This window comes from Ambystoma mexicanum, chromosome 3q, assembly GCF_040938575.1.
Source record: "Ambystoma mexicanum isolate Mex_15411 chromosome 3q, UKY_AmexF1_1, whole genome shotgun sequence".
Classification (NCBI taxonomy): Eukaryota; Metazoa; Chordata; class Amphibia; order Caudata; family Ambystomatidae; genus Ambystoma; species Ambystoma mexicanum.
The window spans coordinates 1299511995-1299538747 of record NC_090926.1 but is presented as its reverse complement, the minus strand read 5'-3'; the positions used below and the strand labels follow the sequence as shown (position 1 = coordinate 1299538747).

The 26753-nt window shown below is 49.6% G+C and overlaps 1 protein-coding gene across 1 annotated transcript in view; it reads right to left on the bottom strand.

The window, feature by feature from the left end:
- Positions 1-26753, bottom strand: part of LOC138447907 (E3 ubiquitin-protein ligase TRIM39-like) — a 268721-nt gene that overhangs the window by 198263 nt on the left and 43705 nt on the right. The window contains exon 2 of the mRNA XM_069604422.1: positions 25832-25927. Coding sequence (XP_069460523.1) covers positions 25832-25927 — 96 coding nt within the window. The remainder of the gene's footprint in view (positions 1-25831; positions 25928-26753) is intronic.

The window sequence follows — 26753 nt, the reverse complement described above, 5'->3', positions numbered from 1 at the left end:
TGTAAAAGAAAGGTCCACAGAGAGTTAACCCTAACCTCAATTGTCCTTCCCTAAATTGTGTGGGGCTTATGTCCAAAGGTTCAGGAAAGTTCCGACAAAGTTTTTGAAGCTGGATAAAATGAAGGTTGAATCTCTGGGGTCCAGTGAACAGTTCTAAGACTTAGGTTCTAACTAATAGAAGTGTCTCCAACTTTCGGAATGCTTGTGCCGGCAAGCTATGGTAAACCAAAGTATAGTAAAGGTTTTGTAAAAGTTAGGAAATCATTTAAAGGAGTATAGGGGCAGGTAAGAACAACTGTAACTTACCCCCCGTACTTCGATTGTTGCCAAGACTTGGCAGGTCAATGGAAAAGGGTCAGAGGTTGCTTTTCCCGCCGTTAGTCGCAGTCCTCGATTCACAGGACTTGCAGGTTCTAGCTGATCTCTGGTTGGTGTCTTTCGCTGGTGCAAGGACTCTCGCATGAAGAATGTAGCAAAGCTCGATGCAGGACCCCTCCCTGGACTGGACTCGGGTCAGGTAAGCTGTTTTGAACAGTGGTCACCACAGCACGGTGACGCAAAGGACTTCACTTGTCACGGTCTGACTTTCCCTCCTATCTTCGGTCCACTTGACGCTAGGATGCCGTCATTTCGCTGAGGTGAGTCTTGTAGGACAAGTTGAGGATCCCCAAAGTTCCAAGTCGAAACTCGGAACGACGACGTCGGCAGCACGGTAGCCCATGCTCAGAGCTGGTCAGCCACAGGATGGTCCCGGGACACTTCCGAAGGCTCTTCTTCGCCAGGCACCGAGCAGACTTCAGGAATGGATGCCCCCTGCCCACTCCAGGGGTTGCAGCTCCCTTGCAGGGAAGATCACAAGCAAGACAGGGCTCCACCAGGACAGCAGCAGAAGTTGGTCGCCAGGCCTCCTTCAGTCAGGTCTCCGGTCTCTTCACGGGTCTCACAGCTGGATAGGATACTTGGCTCCTTCAGGTTACTCCAGGATCTCTCAAGAATGGGTGCAGGGGTCCTCTTCTTATCCTAAAAGCCAGGTAAGAGGCGAAACTCCCACTACCCAATAGCAGGACTAGCCCACGCACACACCCCAGCAGTGGTCCAATCAGGCGGGAACATTCATGCATACCACTCAGACACACTGAAACCAGCCCACATTCTGCCAGCAAACAAACATAGCCCTCCAGTAGACTGCCAAAAGCTACTGCTTTCCCGGGCACTGGAAGTCCTTATAAGGATTTTCCTGGCCTCACAGGCCAGGAATAAGGCTAAATAACAAGGTGGCCAAAGGACAAGCGAAAAACCATGTGGCACGGCCATGTTTAGACACTAGCCACAGTTAGTAGCCAAACGATTTAAACGCGGTAAGGCTATAACGAAAAGTACCAAAAAATGGTAAAAAGTCACTGCTGCAACCAGATTGTCCATTTAGCACACCTAGAATAACCAAAAATACTTTGCATGTCAGTCTAGGACAAAACAAAAAAAAAGTGTACCCCATTGTACTGCATTGTAAGATTCATTCTACAATGATAAAAAGTTATCACATGTGATGACAAGTAACTAAAAGTAGTAACAAAGTCGCAAGACTAAGGGAAACAATGTGTTGCAGTATTGACATGCCAGTTTCCCATGAAAGGTGAGCAAACGACAGTGTAGTGAAGCTTGAGGCTTCACTGCACGGTAAAAGGTACAGGTCAGAATCAAAAATAAAAGCAAAATGTTTGGGGGGTCCATTAAAATGGAAGGAAAGGTGCAGTAAAGAGAAACCTTTCCTAACAGTAGTAGCCAAGCTTCCTTGAGACTGGTCGGGACCAGACAAGTGGAGAAGGAGGCATGGATAAAGGGGGCAAGGGCGTCCGAGCAGTCCCTGATGATTGTGGCTGGGCAGGCGGGGGGCATGGGCGTTCCATTAGTCCTTGATGATTCTGGCTGGGCAGGCCGGGGGCATGGGCGTCTGAGCAATCCTTGTTGATTCTGGCTGGGCAGTCGAGGGGCATGTGCGTCCGAGCAGTCCTTGATGATTGTGGCTGGGCAGGCGGGGGGCTTGGGTGTCCGAGCAGTCCTTGATGATTCTGGCTGGGCAGGCGGGGGGCTTGGGTGTCCGAGCAGTCCTTGATGACTGTGGCTGGGCAGGCGGGGGGCATGGGCGTCCGAGCAGTCCTTGATGATTCTGGCTTGGCAGGAGGGGGCCAAGGGCGTCCGAGCAGTCCTTGATGATTGTGGCTGGGCAGGTGGGGGGCATGGGCGTCCGAGCAGTCCTTGATGATTCTGGCTGGGCAGGCGGGGGGCTTGGGTGTCCGAGCAGTCCTTGATGATTCTGGCTGGGCAGGCGGGGGGCTTGGGTGTCCGAGCAGTCCTTGATGATTCTGGCTGGGCAGGAGGGGGGCTTGGGTGTCCGAGCAGTCCTTGATGATTCTGGCTGGGCAGGCGGGGGGCTTGGGTGTCCGAGCAGTCCTTGATGATTCTGGCTGGGCAGTCGAGGGGCATGTGCGTCCGAGCAGTCCTTGATGATTGTGGCTGGGCAGGCGGGGGGCTTGGGTGTCCGAGCAGTCCTTGATGATTCTGGCTGGGCAGGCGGGGGGCTTGGGTGTCCGAGCAGTCCTTGATGACTGTGGCTGGGCAGGCGGGGGGCATGGGCGTCCGAGCAGTCCTTGATGATTCTGGCTTGGCAGGAGGGGGCCAAGGGCGTCCGAGCAGTCCTTGATGATTGTGGCTGGGCAGGTGGGGGGCATGGGCGTCCGAGCAGTCCTTGATGATTCTGGCTGGGCAGGCGGGGGGCTTGGGTGTCCGAGCAGTCCTTGATGATTCTGGCTGGGCAGGCGGGGGGCTTGGGTGTCCGAGCAGTCCTTGATGATTCTGGCTGGGCAGGAGGGGGGCTTGGGTGTCCGAGCAGTCCTTGATGATTCTGGCTGGGCAGGCGGGGGGCTTGGGTGTCCGAGCAGTCCTTGATGATTCTGGCTGGGCAGGCGGGGGGCTTGGGTGTCCGAGCAGTCCTTGATGATTGTGGCTGGGCAGGAGGGGGGCTTGGGTGTCCGAGCAATCCTTGATGATTCTGGCTGGGCAGGCGGGGGGCATGAGCGTCCGAGCAGTCCTTGATGATTGTGGCTGGGCAGGTGGGGGCCAAAGGCGTCTGAGCAGTCCTTGATGATTCTGGCTGGGCAGGCGGGGGGCATGGGCGTCCGAGCAGTCCTTGATGATTGTGGCTGGGCAGGCGGGGGGCATGGGCGTCCGAGCAGTCCTTGATGATTCTGGCTGGGCAGGCGGGGGGCAACGGCGTCCGAGCAGTCCTTGATGATTCTGGTTGGGCAGGCGGGGGGCTTGGGTGTCCGAGCAGTCCTTGATGATTCTGGCTGGACAGGAGGGGGGCTTGGGTGTCCGAGCAGTCCTTGATGATTCTGGCTGGGCAGGCGGGGAGCTTGGGTGTCCGAGCAGTCCTTGATGATTGTGGATGGGCAGGTGGGGGGCATGGGCGTCCGAGCAGTCCTTGATGATTCTGGCTGGGCAGGCGGGGGGCTTGGGTGTCCGAGCAGTCCATGATGATTCTGGCTGGGCAGGCGGGGGGCTTGGGTGTCCGAGCAGTCTTTGATGATTCTGGCTGGGCAGGAGGGGGGCTTGGGTGTCCGAGCAGTCCTTGATGATTCTGGCTGGGCAGGCGGGGGGCTTGGGTGTCTGAGCAGTCCTTGATGATTCTGGCTGGGCAGGCGGGGGGCTTGGGTGTCCGAGCAGTCCTTGATGATTGTGGCTGGGCAGGAGGGGGGCTTTGGTGTCCGAGCAATCCTTGATGATTCTGGCTGGGCAGGCGGGGGGCATGGGCGTCCGAGCAGTCCTTGATGATTGTGGCTGGGCAGGCGGGGGCCAAGGGCGTCCAAGCAGTTTTGTTTGTTTGTTTGTTTGTTTATTTACTTATTTGTATAGCGCACCTGACCCAGAGGTATATGGGCGCTTGAGCATCAAGTTACAGGCATAGGTAGGAACATTTGTACAATTGTGCAATGTAAGTATAGTTACAACATCAGTTATGACAGCAGTTATAGTAGAATTAGTGACATATATACATACGGTGCTAGTTAATTGTTAAGTAGCCAGGTGATGATCTTAGTTCTGAAAGGTTGAAATGTAGGGGTAGATTTGATGTCCGATGGGATAGTGTTCCATAATTGTGAAGCTAGAACTGGGAAACTGGATCCGCCGGCTCTTTTGAGGGAGTATTTGGGCACTGTCAGTTGTAGTGTATTAGAGGATCTGGTGGTTCTAATATTCTGTCTTAAGATGAATTTATCGGTTAAGTAAGGTGGGGCCAGGTGGTTAAGAGCTTTGTAGGTGAGGCAGATAGTTTTTAGGTCTATTTTTTGTTGGATGGAGAGCCATTTGCATGTGATTCTTGTGGCTGAGATGTGTTCTCTTCTGGGGATATTAAGGGCGGCACGGAGTGCATTATTTTGTAGAACTTGTAGTTTATTAACAACCGTTTTATTGGCACCTACATACAGGCTGTTGCAATAATCCAGTTTGGATTGTATAAGTGCTCTGGCTAGAGTAAGTCAATTGTTGGGGGATATCAGAGGTCTGCAGGCTCTGATTAGTTTCCCAGTGTAAGCAGTGGCTGAGGCGGTCCTTGATGATTCTGGCTGGGCAGGCGGGGGGCATGGGCTTCCGAGCAGTCCTTGATGATTGTGGCTGGGCAGGCGGGGGGCATGGGCGTCCGAGCAGTCCTTGATGATTCTGGCTGGGCAGGCGGGGGGCAAGGGCGTCCAAGCAGTCCTTGATGATTCTGGCTGGGCAGGCAGGGGGCCAGGGCCTCCGAGCAGTCCTTGATGATTCTGGCTGGGCAGGCGGGGGGCTTGGGTGTCCGAGCAGTCCTTGATGATTCTGGCTGGGCAGGCGGGGGCTTGGGTGTCCGAGCAGTCCTTGATGATTCTGGCTGTGCAGGCGGGGGGCAAGGGCGTCCGAGCAGTCCCTGATGATTGTGGCTGGGCAGGAGGGGGGCTTGGGTGTCCGAGCAGTCCTTGATGATTCTGGCTGGGCAGGCGGGGGGCTTGGGTGTCCGAGCAGTCCTTGATGATTGTGGCTGGGCAGGAGGGGGGCTTGGGTGTCCGAGCAGTCCTTGATGATTCTGGCTGGGCAGGCAGGGGGCATGGGCATCCGAGCAGTCCTTGATGATTGTGGCTGGGCAGGCGGGGGGCAAGGGCATCCGAGCAGTCCCTAATGATTCTGGCTGGGCAGTCGAGGGGCATGGGTGTCTGAGCAGCCCTTGATTCTGGCTGGGCAGGCGGGGGGCAGGGGCATCCGAGCAGCCCTTGATGATTGTGGCTGGGCAGGCGGGGGGCATGGGCGGCTGAGCAGCCCTTGATGATTGTGGCTGGGCAGGCGGGGGCATGGGCGGCTGAGCAGCCCTTGATGATTGTGGCTGGGCAGGCGGGGGGCAAGGGCGTCCGAGCAGTCCCTGATGATTCTGGCTGGGCAGTAGAGGGGCATGGGCGTCTGAGCAGCCCTTGATGATTGTGGCTGGGCAGGCGGGGGGCATGGGTGGCCGAGCAGCTCTTGATGATTGTGGCTGGGCAGGCGGGGGGCATGGGCGGCTGAGCAGCCCTTGATGATTGTGGCTGGGCAGGCGGGGGGCATGGGCGGCTGAGCAGCCCTTGATGATTGTGGCTGGGCAGGCGGGGGGCAAGGGCGTCCGAGCAGTCCCTGATGATTCTGGCTGGGCAGTCGAGGGGCATGGGTGTCTGAGCAGCCCTTGATGATTGTGGCTGGACAGCCGGGGGGCATGGGTGGCCGAGCAGCCCTTGATGATTGTGGCTGGGCAGGCGGGGGGCTTGGGTGGCCGAGCAGTCCTTGATGATTGTGGCTGGGCAGGCGGGGAGCTTGGGTGGCCGAGCAGTCCTTGATGATTGTGGCTGGGCAGGCGGGGGACTTGGGTGGCTGAGCAGTCCTTGATGATTGTGGCTGGGCAGGCGGGGGGCTTGGGTGGCCGAGCAGTCCTTGATGATTCTGGCTGGGCAGGCGGGGGCCAAGGGCGTCCGAGCAGTCCCTGATGATTCTGGCTGGGCAGTCGAGGGGCAGGGGCATCCGAGCAGTCCTTGATGATTGTGGCTGGGCAGGCGGGGGGCATGGGTGTCTGAGCAGTCCTTGATGATTGTGTCTGGGCAGGCGGGGGGCTTGGGTGTCTGAGCAGCCCTTGATTCTGGCTGGGCAGGCGGGGGCAGGGGCATCCGAGCAGCCCTTGATGATTCTGGCTGGGCAGGCGGGGGGCCAGGGCGTCCGAGCAGCCCTTGATGATTGTGGCTGGGCAGGCGGGGGGCATGGGCGGCTGAGCAGCCCTTGATGATTGTGGCTGGGCAGGCGGGGGGCAAGGGCGTCCGAGCATCCCTGATGATTCTGGCTGGGCAGTCGAGGGGCATGGGCGTCTGAGCAGCCCTTGATGATTGTGGCTGGGCAGGCGGGGGGCATGGGTGGCCGAGCAGCCCTTGATGATTGTGGCTGGGCAGGCGGGGGGCATGGGCGGCTGAGCAGCCCTTGATGATTGTGGCTGGGCAGGCGGGGGGCATGGGCGGCTGAGCAGCCCTTGATGATTGTGGCTGGGCAGGCGGGGGCAAGGGCGTCCGAGCAGTCCCTGATGATTCTGGCTGGGCAGTCGAGGGGCATGGGTGTCTGAGCAGCCCTTGATGATTGTGGCTGGGCAGCCGGGGGGCATGGGTGGCCGAGCAGCCCCTGATGATTGTGGCTGGGCAGGCGGGGGACTTGGGTGGCCGAGCAGTCCTTGATGATTGTGGCTGGGCAGGCGGGGGGCTTGGGTGGCCGAGCAGTCCTTGATGATTGTGGCTGGGCAGGCGGGGGACTTGGGTGGCCGAGCAGTCCTTGATGATTGTGGCTGGGCAGGCGGGGGGCTTGGGTGGCCGAGCAGTCCTTGATGATTCTGGCTGGGCAGGCGGGGGCCAAAGGCGTCCGAGCAGTCCCTGATGATTCTGGCTGGGCAGTCGAGGGGCAGGGGCATCCGAGCAGTCCTTGATGATTGTGGCTGGGCAGGCGGGGGGCATGGGTGTCTGAGCAGTCCTTGATGATTGTGGCTGGGCAGGCGGGGGGCTTGGGTGTCTGAGCAGCCCTTGATGATTGTGGCTGGGCAGGCGGGGGGCAGGGGCATCCGAGCATCCCTTGATGATTCTGGCTGGGCAGGCGGGGGGCCAGGGCGTCCGAGCAGCCCTTGATGATTGTGGCTGGGCAGGAGGGGGGCTTGGGTGTCTGAGCAGCCCTTGATGATTGTGGCTGGGCAGGCGGGGGGCATGGGCGGCTGAGCAGGCCTTGATGATTGTGGCTGGGCAGAAGGGGGGCTTGGGTGTCCGAGCAGCCCTTGATGATTGTGGCTGGGCAGGCGGGGGGCATGGGCGGCTGAGCAGGCCTTGATGATTGTGGCTGGGCAGGAGGGGGGCTTGGGTGTCCGAGCAGCCCTTGATGATTGTGGCTGGGCAGGCGGGGGGCATGGGCGGCTGAGCAGGCCTTGATGATTGTGGCTGGGCAGGAGGGGGGCTTGGGTGTCCGAGCAGCCCTTGATGATTGTGGCTGGGCAGGCGGGGGGCATGGGCGGCTGAGCAGGCCTTGATGATTGTGGCTGGGCAGGAGGGGGGCTTGGGTGTCCGAGCAGCCCTTGATGATTGTGGCTGGGCAGGCGGGGGCAGGGGCATCCGAGCAGCCCTTGATGATTGTGGCTGGGCAGGAGGGGGGCAGGTGCCTCCTTTGCATCTTGATGGTTTCAGGCATTTCAATATCGAGGAGACCTCACCTGGGGGGACAAGGTTAAAGTGAAAGTTAGGGGGCGGTCTATCGCAGAGGTGGGAGGCTGAATAAGGTTGGGGTTTGTGAGTTAGTACCGATGGTGATTTGCTTTGCTTCGATTTTTTTTGTGAAGGTGGAATATTTTGTCAAGGGGGGCATTTTGTATCTTACTACACCAGGCTTTGTCTTTGGTGAGGTTGAGTGGGGCAAAAGTTGTGAGGCAAAGTACCCTCTGGGACCACTACACACAACTATGACTACAGGTGTAAGCAAACCAACCTTTGGTATAGGTCTGTACTACACAGTTTTGGTAGCGTGTTGAGCAGCCAGGCTCATCTCAAGAGTGGAATGTGAAAAGTAATGATGTTACACAGAGGTCTACAATCACAGGTGTTCAAATAAACTCTTACACTCAAGGTTTCTTGGATAAATACTTATTAATTTATTTATCAGTCAGTTATAAAACATTCATTAGAAGGAGGCAATCAGATATTAACACACAAATATACTTCAATACTGTACACTCTAAGTTTCTGAATCAGACAAGACCCTTTTGGGATGGCCCACAGACATAACCTACACCTACAGGTAACTTTAGTAACAAGGGTGCTGGGGACATTAATATCTTACTGTTAGCATTCAGAATACTTTTCAAGAGGAGTAAAAGGCAAAGGTTATCAGAACATAAAAGACTACAATTATTCTTAGGCAGTGCAAAGACTTTGAGTTCACCAGAAGAGTCACTTCAATTCAATAGGCTAGGCCAAAGTCAATGGGCTAAAGTCTTGGATAGGATAAAGCAGTCCTGGTACATAAACGGAAAAGTCTCTGCACAAGTTCTTGGAGGTAGTTTGTAAAAAGAAGAATCATATGTGGGGCCACAAGCTGATTAGGCCTGTGAGTTGCAAAAGTTTCAAGCACTTTCACCGTGAGAGGTAAGTACTCTCAGTCTTGTTTTACAGAACCTTACAATGAAGCAAAAGGTGCAGCTGAAGACTTCGGTTCCTGGCAGTTCCTGCAGATCTCGCTGTTCCTGGGCCTCAGTCGTGGGGACAAGAGGGAGTATGTCGGGGGACTCCTGCACTGGGACGGTCAAAAGCTCGCAACTGGCAAACTTCAATTTCAGTGGCTGTTTGGCATTTCAGCTAACGCACTGGTAACAATGCTGATTCTGACTGTCAAGATGGACTGTCCTTGCATCTGAGGTCCTGTACTCAGCTGAGGGGGGTCAGGCTTGGTCGGTCCGACGTTGAGGGAGTCCGGAGGATCTCCCAAACGCTTTAGGCCAGCTTAAAAGTAACACACACAAACTGGTGTCCCTCTCCCTGGTTCTGCGGTTTCCTGCAGCAACTCTGAGGAAATACAACCAGCTACGAGATGAGTATCTAGGTGGCTTACTTTGGAGTTGATTGCTCCCACCAACTCAAAGAGAGAAGTTGTCCTTGCAAGGGCTTCTCTGTCAATGCGAACTTGGCAAGTAGGCACTGCAGCAGGGCTTCACCGGGCAAACCAACGGTCCAGGAGTTGCAGCAGACGTCCTCTTCAAGCTCTTCTTCGGTTCCTTCGTCCACTGGTCCACTCTGCCTTCCAAGCCAAAAGACTCACCTTTTATTCAGTTCTCTCCCATTCATTCCAGCCTAGCTGCCACTCACCCAGCAGGGTGGCTATCCTTGCTGGACAATCAGCCAGCCAATCATCACAGAGTGCATTTGGGTCTCCTAAGAGACTAAGCACAGGGAGTTTCGGGCATCTCCCACACTTCCTGCCTACCCCAGACACTCTGGAGCCAGAGGCGGGTTTCACTCCAGAAGCCCACCAAAGGCGAAATGAACAAACAGACCAAACCTGGTTTGGCGTTCAGAGAAAAACTCGAGAAGGACCTTTCCACAAAGAAATGTTGAAAAAAGAAGACCAGGACCTGTTTTAACAAAGGAGGCTTTGGCGCCATCTTGAAAGACATGGCTCCCATGATTTAACGTTACCGGAGCTACGAATAGTTTGCGGTCGGGAAAAATCATGGTAGTTTGTTGTAAAACCACTGCCATCAGCCATTCTGAGAGGAAAGGGTAACATGTGAATGCTACATGAGTAACTAGACACAGAGGATACTAAGTAACCCCTCCAGCACTCTATTGCAAGGAATTTAAAAGACTAGTAAAGTCAATTTCACTTTACTTACTCTGGGAAACAGTAGTTTATCCCAGAGAAGGTAGTTACACCTTGGGAAAGCCTGAAAGGCTTCCTCACTGCACTGAGGGTGCTGTGTGACGCAAATGAAAAGATGATGCCTACGGAGTTGGTTAGACTCCATAACCAAAGGAAACACAAAGGTAAAACACATATCAAAATAAATGAGAGAGTGGGAAAAAGGGTCACACGATCTCCAGGTAAATAAATCAAGTCCTCAAAATACAGCAAAGTTGGTGAGGGTCTCTAAGGTGAAGGGAATTAGCACATTTTTGATAATTCTCCCTAACACGGAGGATGTCTCGTGTGTTGGAATTGGAATTGGCAATTCTTGTGTTATATGTGGTAGCTTTGGTGCGTAGGATGGCTTCTTTATATGCCTTGGCTGATGTGACAAACAACGCTTTGTGGTTGCCAGAAGGTGCTCTTCTCCATTTGGATTCAGCTTCATGTTTTTTAGACCGGAGCGCTGGCAGGTTTGGAGTGAATAACAAGTTTTTGTGTGTTGTTGATTTGGTTTTGTGTGGTGCTAGGAATGCGATGGTGTCAATTGCCAGTTTCATTGTAGGGAAGCTGGATCCGAGTGGGGTAGATGCTCCAACTGTAGTATGTCAAGTAGGGGCACAATACAGTCTTTGGTGAGATTGGGAGAGCTGCGTGCAATCGTGGGTGGCATGATCGGGCAGTGCGTGTGGGTAGTTGGATGGGTGCCACTATGAAGGAGATAACATGGTGGTCTGTCCAAGGGCAGGGGAGATTGGGGTGGATGGAGATCTGGCAGTTGAGGTCGACTATCCAATCCACGGTGCGACCTTTGGAGTGAGTAGGGGCCACGATGCAGCACCTGAATCTATGGGCGCTGAGAGAGGTGGCTACTGACCCCGCGTTCATGTCTTCGGAGTCATTGACACGTAAGGAAAAGTCACCAAGCAGGATGGTTTTAGAAATAGGCTTAATATTTGTGCTGAGTGTGTGTGCAGGAGGTCCTCTTCGACTGAGAGCAGCGGGCCTGGTGGACGGTAAATTACATGCATGGTGATGGTAGTTGTATGAAATAAAGGTCGTTTAATGGTGAGTATATCGCAATTTGGTGTCAGGGTGGAACTGGTCTTTCTGAGAGGTAAGGTGTCTCTCGCTATCGGTGGTAACGTGTGAAAAGCTTGCTTGCCTTATTTGGGGTGTCTCAGTTGTTCTCCTGAAAACAAAAAAAACTCTCTCTTGCAGATAGAGTTTCGGTAGAAGTGTGTTTGCAGCTTGCAAGCCACCCTATCCTCTTACGATTGTGTTTTCTTACATTGACGCTCCTACTTCCTGCATGGATAAAAAACACACACACATACACTATCACACACACTCACACTCATGGATGGTCTTAAGAATACCGGGACTCTGGAGGATGGTTCAAGGGTTCAAGGTTCTCACTTTCTCCCTATCGACATCTCGTTTTTCTCCACTTTACTCTACGCCTTCTCTCTTCTCCACTCTATTACTTACTCTCCTCTCTGTTCTCCTCCAGACACTCCTTTCCTCTCTGCTCTCCTCTCTCCTCCCATCTACTCTACTCTATTACTTACTCTCCTCTCTGTTCTCCTCCAGACTCTCCTTTCCTCTCTGCCCTCCTCTCCCATCTACTCTACTCTATTACTTACTCTCCTCTCTGTTCTCCTCCAGACTCTCCTTTCCCCTCTGCTCTCCTCTCCCATCTACTCTACTCTATTACTTACTCGCCTCTCTGTTCTCCTCTAGACTCTCCTTTCCCCTCTGCTCTCCTCTCCCATCTACTCTACTCTATTCCTTACTCTCCTCTCTGTTCTCCTCCAGACTCTCCTTTCCTCTCTGCCCTCCTCTCCCATCTACACTACTCTATTACTTACTCTCCTCTCTGTTCTCCTCCAGACTCTCCTTTCCCCTCTGCCCTCCTCTCCCATCTACTCTACTCAATTCCTTACTCTCCTCCCTGTTCTCCTCCAGACTCTCCTCTCCCCTCTACTCTCCTCTCCCATCTACTCTACTCTATTACTTACTCTCCTCTCTGTTCTCCTCCAGACTCTCCTCTCCCCTCTGCTCTCCTCTCCCATCTACTCTACTCTATTACTTACTCTCCTCTCTGTTTCTCCTCCAGACTCTCCTCTCCCCTCTGCTCTCTACTCTCCTGTCCTCTCTCTTCTCTTCCTCTCCTCCCACTTTACCCCTTTTACTCTCTCAAACACTCTACACACTCACTGATTTGTCTACTCTTTTGTTACCCCTCACTCACACCACCCAATAACCAGGCACACACTCTTCTACCTCAGGACCACTCTCCCTCACATCAAATACCTCATCTGTAACAATCTGTCCCACAGCCTCCTCCAAGCTCCGTTCCAGCGGCCTTCATCTGCCTGGCCAAATGCATTATGGGAGGCATTGGGTCATTATTATTATTTAATTCTTCTTCCGCGCCACATGCCCTTGGGCCTCAGGGCGCACAGAAAACAAACACAAACAGACAAACGGCCCTATTAAAGGTAGTAGAAATCTACTTACCCCGGGTTTTAAAGGTAGTAGAAATCTACTTACCCCGGGTTCAGGTTCAAACTCTGTGTCTTGACGGTCCTTTTAAAAGAGGGCAAGGAGGGGGACATCCGTAGATATTGACAGCCTTAACATAAAGGTGGGGCAGACACTGTGCTGTCCCAACTCCCCCACCCCCGTCTGGGGCAGGACTGGCCCGGGTAAAGACGCTGGTAGGCCTCCTTCCCCGGGTTGAGCAGGGTCCTATCCCTCCTTGACAGGATCAAGCCCATGACCATGTGTGTTGGGAAATTGGAAAAGTTCAAACAATGTGCGCCATACCACTGACTGGCGGGTGGACACGTCATCATCGTCATTTCTGTCACTTTCGCAAATTGCTACAAATATTAGAATATTTATGGTAAATGGAATGAGCTTTGTGTTATTTTGTGTAGAGGCGATATATTTGTAGATTTGCATGCGCGCAGAAGCATAACGATGAAACATTGTCACACGGAGGGCCTCTCCAACCTCAGGTGAAGCAGGGGATCAATATGTGCACGTGGAGTTTAACTGTACGACTGGTCGTCATGAGAGAAGATCATAAGAGGTATAAAATGCACACATAATGGTACACCTGTATGGAAAGTGTTTTTCAAATTTAGCAAAATATATGAAGTATATGAGGTGTGGTTGCTCTGAGTATCATGGGTCTCCGTATTGTGGATTAATTAGAAGGGTGTTTTCGCAATCGTGGCAAAGGCTTGCAAAGGCCCGTCAGCAGTCATGAACAGGTTTCTTAAGTTGGTCAACGGGGTGGCTGCAGTCAGTTTGCAGATGGCTCAAGCGCTGGAGGGCGAAGGGAAGATATGATCTCTGGTAAACAGCAGAGTTCATTGTTGTAAGGGATAGGCATTTGTGGATCTCACAGGGTTGTTTGAACAGGTGGCTTCTCCTTGCAGAGACCAGTAGTAATACATTTCAGGAGAGCGATTGTGTTATCAGAGAGTGGGCAGAACGGTCCGTAGTCATGAAAATCGGACACCGGACAGGTTTAGGCAATGCAGTTAGCATACACGAATAGGTCAAAAGGGAATCTACGTGTTTTTTCTGATCTTCATGTGCTTAGGGATTTTTAGGGCAGGTCTGTGTGCGTCATTAATAGGAATTCTGTGGTTGAGTAACTAAGAAGCAAGGCTGCCACCAAATATGGGGAGGTTTTTGGGAAGGGGTGTGTTGAAAATGTAAACCTTGTAATTATGTTTTAGGGGATTGTGTTATAATGTCGGTGTCCAATGAACTGTGTGGGTTTTAGATTTCTCTCAACTGGGCAACCAATCATTTTTGGGGGGATGCCTTTGTAACAGTATCTGGGGGAGTGTATTAACTGTTGCAAACTGTACATAATATGTGTTCTTTGTGTGGTTCAGGGAGACCAGGGTTAGTGTGACTGTTAGATGCCGTCTAAGCCCCCTCCCGGCCGTCTGTACAATAAACTTGCTTTATGGACAAAAGGCGCACTTACTATTTCTAGAGGTGGGCCTAGTTTGGGTAAAGGGGCGGAGCTAAAGGTCCACACCTACAGTTTGGTGAGCCAGGTTGGAGCCTTAGGCTCTCTGAAAATATTGGGGGTCTCCTGTTCGTCCAGCTCGACTGTGGTCCTTCTCTGCAGGGACCAGCTCGTACACAAACAAGAAGTGGTTTGCAGGCACCAAGAGGCCTGTCTGGTCTCCGAGGAGGAGGTTCTACAGCCCAGCTGTTAAGCAGAACCGATTGGGGGAGCACCAGTTCGGAGAACTTCGAGGTTTCGACGTCCACATAAGTGTATCTTTGTCAGTAAATCAAGTGGGGTGTAATAGGAGAAAAAGGAAACAGTTTTTATTATGTAGGGCAAGAAATGTGTTTGTGTGATTAGAAGGGGCTAAGCAGGTTGAAGAGTGAACGTGTTTAGGAAGTGTACGAATCGTCTATATTGTTTAATTTTTTATTATCTAGTTTGTTATTTTAGAAGTGTAGTCTTTCAGCGCAGTGTGTTACTCGTGGGGATAGTCTCGATATCCTTCAGGTTGCTTGTCTGGTTGGATGGAGCCCTCACTTTAGAGTGAGGTGGCACCTTATTGTAAGACCACCCGTAGATACCTTTCTGAGGCATATCTTGGTAAGGCCTTACTTGTACTAATTGCGTGGGTGGACCCTGCACCTCCAGTTTCTTGGTTATCTAACATAGTGTGGGTCTCCGCTGGTAGTTTTGGGGAAGATGGCTCTGTAGTAGAAAGGGTTATACTAGTGAAAAGAGTAAGAGATACAGATTGCATCGAAGGAAAGTCTTGAAATGAAGGTTATGAGTTCAGTAAAGAGTCAGGAGCCTTGGTTTACTTAAGATGATTTAGTAGGTTCGTAGATATAGGTAAAAACATTAGGTTACATAGAAGACAGGTTCTTATTGAAGAAACATCCACCGGTCCCCCTGTGCCCAGCTTTTCTTTCTAACTGACATTTAAGGAACCAGCATTCACATCATAACATTCTGCTTGGAACATTCTGTACCTGACATTCCAGCTTCAGACATACACACACAAAGTGTACTGGTAGGATATACAGAATAGGTAAATCACAGAATTGTTAAATCACAACAGAAAGCAACAGCAATTCTTATTCTTCAGCTCGGCGTCAAGGGTAAGCAGTTTCAAGTTTCGACTTCAGCTTCTGAACCATTCCAGTAAGTGAGAGGTCCTCAGCTATACTGTTCTGTCTCTCATTCACACTGCTGGGCCAAGCTCAGCAGCCAATCATTCAGAAGGGCATTCATGCAGGCAGGCAGCCAATCAGGTTTACAGTGCATTCAGGCCATTCTTCTCCATCCAGACACTCACAACAAGGAATGTGGATTGGGAAAAGTACCCAGCCATTCAGCACTCCACACTGCATTCATACCAGTTTCGGGCAGGGCTGTCTCAGTCATTGTGTCACACACCTGAAACCAGACCCCCATAACATGAAATGTATATTGGTCACCCACTCCATTCACCCAGGTCCCACCCCAAGGGCGTGCCCACAACATACAGTCATTTTGAAGGCTCTAGCCAGTCTGGCCTGGACGTCCCCACAATACCATATAAGGAACTTTCACCCAAAAGCCAGTCAGGGGAAGGGACAGAATCAGGGCTTCCCAGGACTTTTGGAAAACAAGGTAACAGGCAATAGAAAGCAAGAGGCAAAGGGGCCATCTCGTCTCCTGTCAAGAATCAACTGATTCCAATGGCAGGGCCTGGGTAGCCCAAACTGGAGGATACTCAGAGCACCTGTCAAATTCAGCGTGGAGCTGCACCAGCCCATACCCTGCTCTGTGGGCCACACACATGTGCCCAAAAACATACACTAGGGGTACAGGGTTGTACCCCCACCCATGGGTGCCATAAGGATATCCCAAGTGTCTATTCACCAAACCAAAAAGAGAAAGAGCTGCACTGCCAGGAGCCCCACATGGACTCCTGTGAAGAAAATAACACAGACCAGACATGATAAAAGGAGTAAAGGACAAGGACATGGAGGCCCTGACCCTCCAATGCATTTCCAGCATCACAGAGACATGCCCAGATTATCATAAGGCTAGATAAATCTGTCATAAAGAGAGTAAGTGTGGACATGTAAAAAGAAAACACCGCCATAGATGCGGAATTAGAATGAAGGGGAAGCGAGGCGGCTTGCTACGGCAGCCACGAGGGTGTGTCCTTCCCCACAAAAGGATCAGGGGATGTGATAGAAGGGACAGAGGAGGAAGAGGAGGATGACTGGGAGACAGACAATGAGCAAGGAAGACAGGAAGCAGAGGCCTCATCTCCCGCTCTAGTAAGGACTCTGCAAAGCACGAGATGGGGTCTTCGGACATGCCGTGGAGCCCGCATGGCTGTAGGGAGAGGGCGAGGACAGATATGGAAAGCCCTAGTAAAGGCAAAAGTGACTCAATATCCACTACTCAAGAAGGGTCAGGGGAGGGCGTATTATGTCCTGTGGTCACACATGGACCGGCATAACTTAATGAAGACGCTTCCTTCGCTCACTGCAGGGGCAGGGAAGTGGATTTATGCTCTAGAAAAACAAACAGCCAGTGTCATGTTGGCAATTGGGGACATGAAAACCCTTTTCACAGCCTTGTTGGGGGAACGGGCAGAGGAGATGTGGAAGAAAGCAGAATATCTGGGAATTGAATTAGACATGAACACCCACGATGGGGCGGCTTTCAATAATTATAGGACACAAATTTGGGGAGCACTGAGGATAATGTATCCTGATTCACCAGACATAAATTCCATTTTGACAAAAACAATGAAGTTAGACGAGGATCCCACTGCCCACATTCAGTTGATTCTGGAGATGTGAAGGGCAGAGACGGGAGATGCATGGGACAAAAATGTGGCTATTTTTTATCACATGTTGAAAAAGGGACTTCCTAAAGAAGTACAGCATCACCTAGACAAGGTCGTAGGGATACAGGCGCACATTGTGCATTTTTGTAAGAGGCGACAGGAAAAGGAAAAGGAGAGTACGGCCCAGGCACAAAAGGCTGAGGCCAAGCTGGTCCTGAAAAAACTAGCAAAGATTTGTTTAGAGGGGGTAATGATAACCAGCCCCATAAAGGGACTGAAGGGACAGTTCGGAAAACAAGGACAAATCGATTCTGGAATGGGACAAGCATGGACAGACAGGTATGTTCCTGGACCAAGACTGGTGAGAGGATTTTCACGGGGTAGGGAACGATTTTCGTGAGGCGTCGGGTCATTTGGCAGATTTGGAGGAATGGGGCCCCAATTCAATGGGCCAATGGGTGGGGGGTAAGGAGGAATGTATGGAGTGCTGTGTTGGGTGTGTGAAAGAATGTGGCATGTGTCGGAGGATTGTCGAATTGTACCACAGTATTTTAACGCAGGTCCCCTCCAGACGAATACCCAAATATTGCCCCGAACTCTGTGGCACTGCAGCAAGTCCAAGTTGATCAGAACCTGGTAACTGGAATGACACAGACTCATGCCCTGGTCATGTCAGCCCATGCGCCAGTACAGGCTTGGGAGAAGAATCCTCTACCGAATGGGACAGTTACCCATTATACTGGAGCAAGCGTACTCAGAGGATACCCCTTTTTCACATCCTGGTGCTCAAATGTATCAGGAATAGACCACAGGTATCTCCAACGTGTCCAGTTCTATCGGTTACTACAGATTCGGAGCATGAACCCCGGATAGGTATAAAGGTAGGCAAACAGACATTCTCTTTCATGGTCAACACAGCGGCCACAAAATCCTGTAGTAAAGAAGGTGGATTTCCCCCTATCAGGCAAAGCAATGGACACGCAGGGATTTTCTGGGGCTGTGCTATCAGTTACATACACTGAAGATTTACGTATCGAGGTAGGTAATCAAACTTTATCTGCTCCCTTGTTATACTGCAAAGATACTCCGGTGAACCTTTTGGGAAGGAACCTCCTGAGCAAGCTTAATATGTTGTTCACTTTTTCAGAGGACGGCATAGTGTGCTCCACTCCAGGACTGTACCCATTCAGAGAAGCAGCGCTTTTCCCCCGCTTATTGCAGCAACAGCATGATTAGGGGGTGCCAGTACATTCTGCATTATTCTTGTATGGGGTAATGATAGTGTTAAGTTGGGTACCTGGAATAAGAGATCGGACATGGCGGATACCCCTAGTATCATTAGTAGTGGATTCCAGTGGCGCTATGATATTTCCTGGAACATTTTTCATATTTACACAACAGGGATTGTTTTGGGGTTTTATACATCTGGCACATAGATGCCTGTGAGATGGATTTGTTATTATTTTTTTTCCTCTTACATACATTTTTTTGATATTGTTGGTAATTTCACTGTAACCGAATTTCTGGTTTATGCTTTAGGTGCTATCAGTACAGATTTATTGGCATTGAAAGTGAAAACGGTACTTTCATCCTTACCCATTATATCTGTATTAGTACTCTGATCGTGCATCATTTTCCTTACCCATTATATCTGTATTATTACTCTGATTGTGCATCATTTTCCTTACCCATTATATCTGTATTATTACTCTGATCGTGCATCATTTTCCTTACCCATTATATCTGTATTAGTACTCTGATCGTGCATCATTTTCCTTACCCATTATATCTGTATTAGTACTCTGATCGTGCATCATTTTCCTTACCCATTATATCTGTATTAGTACTCTGATCGTGCATCATTTTCCTTACCCATTATATCTGTATTATTACTCTGATCGTGCATCATTTTCCTTACCCATTATATCTGTATTATTACTCTGATCGTGCATCATTTTCCTTACCCATTATATCTGTATTAGTACTCTGATCGTGCATCATTTTCCTTACCCATTATATCTGTATTAGTACTCTGATCGTGCATCATTTTCCTTACCCATTATATCTGTATTATTACTCTGATCGTGCATCATTTTCCTTACCCATTATATCTGTATTAGTACTCTGATCGTGCATCATTTTCCTTACCCATTTTATCCGTATTAGTACTCTGATCGTGCATCATTTTCCTTACCCATTATATCTGCATTAGTACTCTGATCGTGCATAATTTTCCTTACCCTTTATATCCGTATTATTACTCTGATCGTGCATCATTTTCCTTACCCATTTTATCCGTATTAGTACTCTGATCGTGCATCATTTTCCTTACCCATTATATCTGTATTAGTACTCTGATCGTGCATAATTTTCCTTACCCTTTATATCCGTATTATTACTCTGATCGTGCATAATTTTCCTTACCCATTATATCTGTATTAGTACTCTGATCGTGCATCATTTTCCTTACCCATTATATCTGTATTATTACTCTGATCGTGCATCATTTTCCTTACCCATTATATCTGTATCAGTACTCTGATCGTGCATCATTTTCCTTACCCATTATATCTGTATTAGTACTCTGATCGTGCATCATTTTCCTTACCCATTATATCTGTATCAGTACTCTGATCGTGCATCATTTTCCTTACCCATTATATCTGTATTAGTACTCTGATCGTGCATCATTTTCCTATTCCTATTGATGCATTTATGCAGCAGTACAGATTGTATATCCAGTTTGTTTTCAAGTTTACTGCACGTATTTACCAATGTGGTTAGTAAGCACTCAAAAGCTAGGAGCATTGCGTTGGGTGACATACTAGATTGAATACTTTCAAATAAAAGAATTTGATTTATCTTTGCTAGGGTTAGAGGACAGGGTTTTGGACAAGCTGGCTTGTTCTGACATCAACTCAACCGCATTTGCAGGGCAACCCTTTTCAGGGGTCATAGAGTACCCAAATAATGGTACATCTATAAGGGGAGTTTCAAAGAAAGTGTGGGGGTGTATGGACATCACACTTGGAGTCGATGTAGTGTCAGTTCCATCAGCTAAATATTCAATGTCATAATTCATAGGTGGTAGATCAATGCTTTCCTGAAGATGAATGAGGGAGGTAGTTGCCGCATTATGTATCATCACCTCTACCATTGCAACAGGAGCCGCTGTAGTCTCAGCGGTATTCTTTATGTCTTGGACCTTTCCTGATGTGTTTCTATGCTTAGCCGTTGTGCGACTTTCATCACCTCCCTGCTTCCACTTCTTACCTTGTTACATGGGAGCTCATGTGTGCCTTTAATATCGCTAGGTCATTTTACTTGGGGGGACGAAAGTATGTCGATATCATCTGTTGTATTAGAGCCTATATTATTGTGACATTTATTTTGTATCATATCTCCAATCAATTTTGTCCCCAAACAACTTAGAGAAAGATTTAATTCAGTTGCAATCTCTTGTGTGGCACTCTCTTCATCAATAATACTCAGTGTCTTTCTTTTGGGGAAAAATGCAGTCATCCTCTTGGAGTTTACTATTGTTTTAAGGCCAGAGATGACTTTAGGAGGACAAATACGACGAGAACATCGTGTTATTACTATATTGGGTTTTTTGGGTGAGGGGTTCTTTTGTGTACGGAGAGGCCTCATTAGTGGATGATCAGGAGTGTTAATGGCAATGTTGTCACTAAATGGCCTAATAGTATTATCAGAATGTTGCCAAGAATCTAATCACAGAATGTATATTTTCCTATTCAGTAGGGTTAGTGTGAAATATTTAGCTAGTCATAAAAAGCTTCAAAGGGAATATACTTATCGGCAAAATGATAGTATTTTGTGCTTGTTCGCTTCTATGTTACTTAACTCCACAGTGCGTTAGCGTCGGTGTAGCTGTGTGCTCACTTGTGCATTAAACCATGTTCAGGTCACTAAACGTGACAAGCAGTTCACAGCGAGGGATTAGTTCCGAAAAGCCTCCTGGGTTTGACGATCATTGGAAGACACAGACTCACATACATAACCCCTCAGTCTACAACTGTTATAACCAATTGTTATACGCACTAACAGTGAGGTTCAACTACTGGATGGAGTGACGTAACCAAGTTACAAAACTCATGATAAGCAAGTTTAGTTTACTAAGAAATGCAGAGACAGCTCACCTGCTCCTCCACCGAGACTCACGTTCAGGCGGTGGGCGGTGTTACTATTTACTTTAATTCCGATATTAAACACGACACCGTGCATGTGCGAGTGGCATCAGCCCAGCGGATTCAGAACACCATAGACATTTCCCAGCCTGCTTTTTTACTGAAATCTATACTCGGGCTGCTGATCGCTGTACGCGATCAGCAATCAGCACTTCACCAGAGCACTGCGCACGCCCTTAATATAAGGTGGTGCTGGGAAGGGAGCGGAGCCACCAGTACAAACAGCCAGTAGGAGATTCTTCAGAGGAATCCACAGGATAAAGGTTGAGCAGAGATCCGGGCCGGGCCAGCGATCAGCACTTCACAAGAGCACTTCCGCAAATGCGTGCGCGAATATAAGGTTGTGATATGATATGATATGGCATTTATAACGCGCCTATACACAAGTGTTTCAAGGCGCGACGAGGCAAGGGAGGGGAAAAAAGGGAGGACAGACAACAATCCTACTAGGCCAGGTGTCATTCGGATCGCGCAAGTGTGTGGGAGGGGGGCAGGGACAGTGCAGTACATGGGAAAAGCTAACAGTAAGTAAGTAACGGCCAGCTTGTGGCAAGTTCATGGGTAAGTGCAGACATCAGGTGTCAAGTGCTGGTAGGGGGGACTGTAGGGATAGAGAAACGGTCCCCAAGCGCGGGGGTTGCCAGGTGGGCAGTGCAGGTGTGTGACGCTGGCGGGGGGACTTGGGCACGAGATCAGTGGGCCTGGAGGTCTGTATATAAGGTGGAGTGTTGCTGTGTTAGCGGGAGAGAGGGATAGTTTCACTGAGAGAGATTCTGCAGAACTAAGTTGTGTGTGGGGAGTAGCTCTCATAACGATTTTGTTGCTATGTATAAAAGCGACTCCTCCTCCTTTCGACAAGTTGGAATGGCGGTCATTTCTAATAATGGTATAACACTTGGGTAGGGATAGAGCGAGGAGTGGGCCAGAGGCATCATGTAACCAGGTTTCGGTAATAGCTAGGAAGTCAAGGTTCTGTACAGTAATGAGGTCTACTTGAAAACAACAGGGAATGCTTGAAAAGCTAAAGTGCACGGTAAAACCGTGATCGTCTTTTAAACCGTTAACAAGGAGAACATATGGTAACACAACAACAACGGTTATACTAGGAAGGTAGATTTTTTAGGTGCATCATAAGTATGCTAACACATTGGTCAAATGGAGTGCTCACATTCAAACTCAGAGAAATAGGGGGGCCACCCAACTCGGCGTACCTGTCCCTAAGGAAGAACACCCTAGCCCTGGCGGGGGTGTCTCTCCCTGGGTAGCGCGTGGTGTATCGCCTACTAAATAGATATAGAGGAGAGAGATGTCCCTCAACCTTCTATACTGGTGGCTGTGTCCAGTGACAGACATGTATTGTCCAAAAAAGGAGAGAAAACAGAAAATAAAAAATAAAAAATGGTATTCTCCAGACGGTTGAGCAATGTTCGACAAGGTATGGATTAGATCTTGGGGCTGCTTGATCTAGAGGGTAGGTACAACCTGCAGGGCAGGTCAACTGTTTTATCCTTTCCAAAGTGTATAACTTTACTGGTGCCCGTGGGTCACTAAGGTTGGGATGGAAAACAATTCGTCTGGAGAAACCACTGGTGGATGGAGAGGTAAAACACTGCCGGGGGAAAGGCTGGAAGGCTAAAAACTGGCTCTTGTAAAAGTGTTGAGCTCACTCGGTGGTGACGAGCGTGCTGCAACAGGTTATTCAAGAAAAAACTCTCTGTCGGTGTGCAAGAGATCAGAAGTGGGTCATGAGAGCCCTCATGACCGAAAAGGGTCGACCGGTTTCAATGGCGATAGGAAATTGTGCCATCTTCGTCAGGACCGTTGATTTTAGATGCAGGCTGGGTTGCCAAGGTTCAGAATGCAGCTGAACATGATCGAGAGAAATGTTCTGGTGTCTCCTGTAGGGAGACAAAAGGAGGGGGGGGACAGGGGGAAAGCACGATCAGGGCAAAAAGGGGTGGCACTGGTAACTGTAAGAACAGTGCAATTGCAGAGATGAAGCTCTTACTGTGTTTGGGTGAGCATAAGAAGCAGGAACTGTGAGGGTAATTAATTTCAGGAGAGGTTGAGGGTGCCTGGGCACCTGTGGTGGGTCCCACCGCCGGGGGGCTAAGAACGTGGGGGTGATAGAAGGGAAAGGACCGGTGTGAAATTTAGGGGTTAGTGCACCCTATACACTAAGGATGGATGAGGTGCCATGGTGGTCAAACAACCTATGGGCCCATATTGGGAAAATCCCGGGCTAGTGCAGTTACTTGGTGCCATTGCAAGGTGCTAAAAAACAAACAAATTGTTACCTCTGGGCATAAGTCCAATGTAGGAGGGAGGAGGCCGATGGACGTCTAGGGTGGTAGAAACAACACCACTCAGTAGAAGCCCAAAACTTCGGACTAATGCTACTGGGAAAAATAAGGCCCATCGCCTATAAAAAGAACTTCGAAACACGGTTTCGCATTGGCGTCGCCTTGACGCTCCTGGCTCCAGGCCAACGCCAAGGGCGTGTGCAGTCAGCCGTGAGACAAGCCTGAGTGCCTGTCAAAAGCACAGGAGAGCAACTACTCGGAATAAAAATGGTGCGGCAAGTGTAAGGGCTAAATGGTGCTGTGGCTTACTGTCTGAATAAACAAGAACGCGTGGCTAGCAGAGGGGACTGTATAGGGCCATGTGTTGGTATGGATGGTGGATGGCCACAGGGTGCAACAAAGAAGAATTAAAATAAGGAATGAGGAAAATAACAGAGGAGGTGATAGATGATGGGCAACAAGTGGCTGGAAATTAAAAAAATAATAAAATAATATATAAAATATAATATAATATATATATAATGCATGAAGGGGCCTTATTTTTCCCAGTAGCATTAGTCCGGAGCTGTACTATCCAACACAGCACACGGACCCTCTGGAGACGAGCAGCAGCCCGATCACAGGTACACCATCCACCTAGGCCCCACAGCTGTGACCCCACACAGCCTCCGGAGTCCACTCTAACATCAATTCTATTCCTAACAGGTACGCTTGACTTGTGAGCCCTGTTTGCCTTTTGGGCTTCTACTGAGTGGTGTTGTTTCTACCACCCTAGACGTCCATCGGCCTCCTCCCTCCTACATTGGACTTATGCCCAGAGGTAACAATTTTTTGTTTTTTAGCACCTTGCAATGGCACCAAGTAACTGCACTAGCCCGGGATTTTCCCAATATGGGCCCATAGGTTGTTTGACCACCATGGCACCTCGTCCATCCTTAGTGTATAGGGTGCACTCACCCCTAAATTTCACACCGGTCCTTTCCCTTCTATCACCCCCACGTTCTTAGCCCCCCGGCGGTGAGACCCACCACAGGTGCCCAGGCACCCTCAACCTCTCCTGAAATTAATTACCCTCACAGTTCCTGCTTTTTATGCTCACCCAAACACAGTAAGAGCTTCATCTCTGCAATTGCACTGTTCTTACAGTTACCAGTGCCACCCCTTTTTGCCCTGATCGTGCTTTCCCCCTGTTCCCCCCCTCCTTTTGTCTCCCTACAGGAGACACCAGAACATTTCTCTCGATCATGTTCAGCTGCATTCTGAACCTTGGCAACCCAGCCTGCATCTAAAATCAACGGTCCTGACGAAGATGGCACAATTTCCTATCGCCATTGAAACCGGTCGACCCTTTTCGGTCATGAGGGCTCTCATGACCCACTTCTGATCTCTTGCACACCGACAGAGAGTTTTTTCTTGAATAACCTGTTGCAGCACGCTCATCACCACCGAGTGAGCGCAACACTTTTACAAGAGCCAGTTTTTAGCCTTCCAGCCTTTCCCCCGGCAGTGTTTTACCTCTCCATCCACCAGTGGTTTCTCCAGACGAATTGTTTTCCATCCCAACCTTAGTGACCCACGGGCACCAGTAAAGTTATACACTTTGGAAAGGATAAAACAGTTGACCTGCCCTGCAGGTTGTACCTACCCTCTAGATCAAGCAGCCCCAAGATCTAATCCATACCTTGTCGAACATTGCTCAACCGTCTGGAGAATACCATTTTTTATTTTTTATTTTCTGTTTTCTCTCCTTTTTTGGACAATACGTGTCTGTCACTGGACACAGCCACCAGTATAGAAGGTTGAGGGACATCTCTCTCCTCTATATCTATTTAGTAGGCGATACACCACGCGCTACCCAGGGAGAGACACCCCCGCCAGTAATGAGGTATGCAATGTCAAGGGCATGAGCCATGAGGGATCTTGCATTGATAAGGGCTCCCTTTAGTGCTGAGATGGGTAGAGAGTAGAGAGTAGAGAGAGGGACAGAGAGGGGAAGGTCTGAGGAGATCAGAACATCCATAGTGTGCCCTGCAGAGTGAGTTGGGCCAGAGGGGAGAATGGTGAGTGAGAGAGAGTCGCAGAGGTCGCGAAAGAGTCCAGAGGGAGGACAGGAGGCATCCAGGTGGATGTTGAAGTCTCCAAGAAGGAGGAGTTGAGTGGTTGAGGCCAGGAGTGAGGAGGAGAGGTCCGCCCACTCAGGGCAGGGGGTGGAACCACCAGTACAAACAGCCTAAAAATAATGAAAACAAAGGTGTTTTAGGGGCTAGTACAATTTTAGTAGGAATTTCTTCAGAGGATTCCAGAGGATAAAGGTTGAGCAGAGATCCGGGCTGGGCCAGCGATCAGCACTTGACAAGCGCACTTCCACAAATGTGCTTACTAATTCTAGAGGTGAGCCTAATTTGGACAAAGGGGCAGAGCTAAAGGTCCATGTGTACATGTGCCAACACACACATGCACACACACACACACCCACACCCACCCAAGTGCAGGTGTTCCCACTCACCATCATTGCTTTGGAGATCTCTACTTCTTTCAGTTTTGATGCCAATAGCTCATCCTTCTCTTTCCTCAGGGGCAGCAGCCACTCCTGAAGTTTATCCTGAAAATTACAGAAGTCCGGTGTTAAGACATTAATGTGCATGAGGAACACTGACAAGACTGCCTACAGTTAGAGCATAAGCAGGCACACACACATTTTCAAACACCTGCATGCAAACACTTGCACAAATGTAATGGGCATTTCACAGTCCCACACACTGAAGGAAGTGAGGAAATTGTGTTAAGAGGGGAATAGCTGATAAGAGCGCACAATGCCTCACTGTATACTTCTAAGAAGGCATGAAATCATGCATTGGCAAAGCTCATAGTGTTTGCGGAAGGATAGTGGTGTACTGGCATTTACCAGGCATTGCCATCATTTGCCCGGATACTCCCACCTTTTCAAAGATATTACAATTTTGTGCTCAGAAAGAACCATAATTTGTAAAGAATTTAAAACACAATATTTTACTTCACTAATAACAACTTACATTTGCACAATATTTAAAAATGGTGAACTTCACTATGTAAAACAGTCCTTTGGGCAGATTCTCAAAACTTGTTTTGGTGTTAACTGGAGATGCACAACAAAGGCACTACAAAATAATGCACATCTCAGAGATGAACTAGTGCAAACAACGTGCAAAAGATGCACAACGTGGACCTAAAGCATGTAAAGTACCCTAATAATGCCTGCTAGGGAGGAGTGACCAGCAAAAGTCAAAAGTGGGCAATATTGCTCCAAAAACCCTGTTTACAAAAGTTGAGCAAATCTTTTGCTCCAAAAATAGTGGGGCAAGTGGCCCAAAAAGAATGCACCAAGTGACACAGCAAACTGCAATCAGAACACAGTATAAGAGGCAGTCAGGTCCCAGAGCGTACTTCTC